General features: G+C 37.8%; 1 protein-coding gene across 3 annotated transcripts in view; it reads right to left on the bottom strand.

Annotated features, from left to right (window-relative positions):
- Window positions 1-300: 300 nt before the first annotated feature.
- The window catches only part of Phka1 (phosphorylase kinase regulatory subunit alpha 1), a 191,536-nt gene continuing 188,340 nt past the window's right edge, over window positions 301-3,496 (bottom strand). For all 3 annotated transcript variants that reach the window (XM_023707093.1, XM_004646775.2, XM_023707094.1), the window contains 2 exons: window positions 2,994-3,194; window positions 301-829 (listed from right to left, as the gene is read on the bottom strand). In XM_023707093.1, the coding sequence (XP_023562861.1) occupies window positions 656-829; window positions 2,994-3,194 (375 nt within the window). In that variant the 3' untranslated portion in view covers window positions 301-655. The remainder of the gene's footprint in view (window positions 830-2,993; window positions 3,195-3,496) is intronic.

The raw sequence follows: 3,496 nt of genomic DNA, 5'->3' as shown, positions 1-3,496 counted from the left end.
ATCCTTAAATATACATGTTTGCATTTTTTATATTTTACCCAAATGAGAACTGGCGTTATATGTATAGATACAGAGAAGATAACAGTAGAGAAAATTTATTCTATGCACAAACTTTCATTAGTATGAAGGAACCAGGGAGTGAAAAAGGAAACCATAATCTGGTACTCTCTTTTCCTAAGAAAAGGCACTTATAATAGACATTTCCAATTTATGACAACCTAAAGCCCAACAATTTAAAATCTATTCACTTGAAATAACATCCCAAAGCATTCACCACTCATATACCACATAAGAAAAATAAAACTTTTGGAATAAGTTATTATTAATATCTGCTCTTCAATCAGGAGTTAGAATGCTATGTTGGTAACAGATCTACAGAATAAAAATACATGCAACTTTTTTTTATCAACTGTGAAAGAATTAGATCCAATAATTGAAAGGCCTGGTTGAGCATACACACACTGGAGAGGAATCTCCAGGTAAGGAGTCACTTCTAAGGCAGTTAGTTTATCAGCGAAGTTTTCTCTTCTTGAAGGGAGATAGGACAGGGAAGGACAGGGGGAGTGATCAGCCTTTAACATTTCAGTTCCATGCACAATCAATTGAGACAGGGCCCAGCTGTTGGAAGGCTCCCAGGAGCCAGGACCCAAAGCCCTTACTGCATGGCACAGATGCTGTGGGGGAGGAACTCCTGCACGTAGGTGGCAGCTGCCTTGGAGAGGTAGGTCATGGTGCCAAACCTGCCACTCGGTGCACTGTCGTACAGAAGAGTGCAGATGCCAGATGCAGGATCCTTTGCCAGCATGGTATCATCTGCGCCGAGAGTTTTCTGTTTGGTTTTTAAGAGTGGGAAAATACAGGGGAAAGGAAACAATTACTAATACTATTAGCTAAAATCCTAGAAAACATTCTCTCAGGCTTTCACAGAAAGCACATTGGCCAAGCAATGGCCGTGACTCATCCACATGGCTGACACTGACAAAGGTTCTACAATCTGAGGTACAGGATCTCAGGATAAATCCTGAGGGGATTTCACTGACCTCAGACCCAAAAGCTACAACTCTTGCTGCATAGGTCCTGCTTTACCTTGGTCTTAACCATCCAGTAGAAAAGTATGAACACGAAATATAAGAAGTAAAGCCATGCTGTTATGTTGAGCTGTGGGGGACTCAGGTCAACAATTTCTGACATTGCCAGTTAAACAGAAGACCCAATGCTATTATGGGCTACTGGACTCTTTTAGAATATTTTGCTGAGTTTACACACCTATAATATTCAATAACGGAACTTAGAACAAATGGGGTATACCGATGAATGTCCATTTTGTATCTGTGTATTCAAAGTGGTTAGGATAGATATATAGTTGCATTCTCTTAATGAATAGAATGATTTGTTCTAATGGTGTTTGTAAATAGGATCTCAAGTCCGCATCTTGTACAGCAATTAACCACTAAGAAGAATGTATGCAGTGTGTTAATTATTGAAACTGTCCTACCAATTCGATTTGAAACTGTCTCATTGCTATTTGTTTTTCAATAAAATTACGGAAAAAAAGACAAAAAAATACTAATTAGTATTCTCCAGAGCCTCCTTCCCATCACCAATCAGTTGGCTTCTAGGCTGTGTAGGCAGGAAGAGATCAGGGTTATGTACAAAGTGAGTGAATGTGAGTTTCTATATGTGCATTTTCCACTAAATCCCCAAATAATGTAAATTGTTTAAAATATTATTTGGAGCTTTCCCAATTACAATGAATTTTGAAAGCTAACTATACAAAGTTAATTAAATGTCATACCTGTTAAGAGCAGAAACAACAGATACAAATCACTATAGTGGGACTTGGGTCTGACTCTTTCTAGAACTATACTGATTTCAGCTTGTATTCTTTTATCTTTTATTCAATTAAGCAAATTTAATGATCCTTCTAAGGCTGAAGTCTATACTTGAAAGGGGTCATGTTTTTTGATGCATGGTCTGTCAACAATCTGAAATATTTAAAATTAGGAGTGTCCCAGGAAATCTTAGATACTTTTTTTTTGCATCTTCTTACACTAAGAGAATAAATTATCTATTATACATTTTAGAGATCTTTTTTTCTATTGTAAATAGGCATGGCCTTCACTTTATATACTCCAACTTTTAATCTAGGCAAGACATTCAGTAAACAGTTTGCATTTTTAAATATAGTCACAGAGGCATAGCACCTGCCTGGCAAGCACAAGGTCCTGAGTTTGATTCTCGGTACCAAAAGAAAAAGAAAGTCAATTTCCTGGGAGTCATATTAAGAAAATCAGAAAAATGCAGAAATAAATATTCCACTTTAACAATTTTTTTAAAGGTAAGTAGTAAAAGCAAAGGAAAAGAAAGACCAATTTTTTTCTTTTCCTTAATAGTCCAAAAAAGGATATGCTACACAAATTAATGTCTTATTAATTCTGTGTAGCTACACAAAACATTATGTTTAGGAATTTAAAATATAATGTTAATGCTATGCTCCAGGACTTCTCAGGAAAACATAATACCTCCTGAAGTTTAGACAACTTTACTGTCTAACACAAATCACAAAACACATGGGGTGGGGAGGATAAAAAGAGGTTGGAGTTGATCAGTGCGCAGCGTATGCTTGTGTTGAAATGTCACACTGACTTCATTAATATGTACAACTAGTGTATGTTAATCAAAAATAAGATAAAGTGGACTAGGGGTGTAGCTCAGCAGTAGAACACTTGCCTAGCACGCATATGGACCAAGTTTCATCCCCAGCACCATAAATAGATTAAAAATTTTACTAATTTTTAGGGGGAAAAGTAGTGAGACAGAGGTCACCAAGCCACCTACTTTTTTTTTTAGACAAAGCTCAGAACCAGCACAAAGGTGGTTCCAAAAAGGGACACAAGGAATAGAGTACAAGAAAGCAACCTCAGCTGCATATGGAGCCTGGGATGCAGCTTTGTGTCCAACATTCTCTTTGAGAAAACCACAAGTCTACCTACCTGTTCTTGAAGGAATAAGTCATTAGCTATATGCACTATTTTTTCCACAGCAATGATGCTTCCGATGCTGTGGATTTCAATATCTGCCAACATGGTGAGGACAAGAATGGCTTCAACCAGAAGCTGGCGGTATTCTGGCTGAGGCACACGATTCAGGACAGACTCCACATGGACAGAGAACTTAATTTCTCCTGGAGTCATCTGTAATAGAAAAAAAGAAAATCAGTTTCTAGGAGCCTATCACCCCTGAGGCATCAATCACTTTCTCTGGAAGTCACCAAAATACTGTATGCACGAACATGGTTTCATCCCCTTTAATGTAATAGATTGAATAAGTGGGTTCAATCGTTTTCAAGGCAGTCTGGTAATGCATAGCAAGAGTCAATACCTCTAATTCATAATCATATTTTTGGAAGTTCATAATAAGAAAATAATAGAGAGACCCAGTCCTAGCCCAGGTCCAGTGAGTGTGTGGAGAGCTTCCTGCTACCCTGCGCCGGCGG

The sequence above is a fragment of the Octodon degus genome, unplaced genomic scaffold (assembly GCF_000260255.1).
Source record: "Octodon degus isolate 3935 unplaced genomic scaffold, OctDeg1.0 scaffold00280, whole genome shotgun sequence".
In the NCBI taxonomy this organism is placed as follows: domain Eukaryota; kingdom Metazoa; phylum Chordata; class Mammalia; order Rodentia; family Octodontidae; genus Octodon; species Octodon degus.
This window is presented reverse-complemented; position numbering and strand designations above follow the sequence as displayed.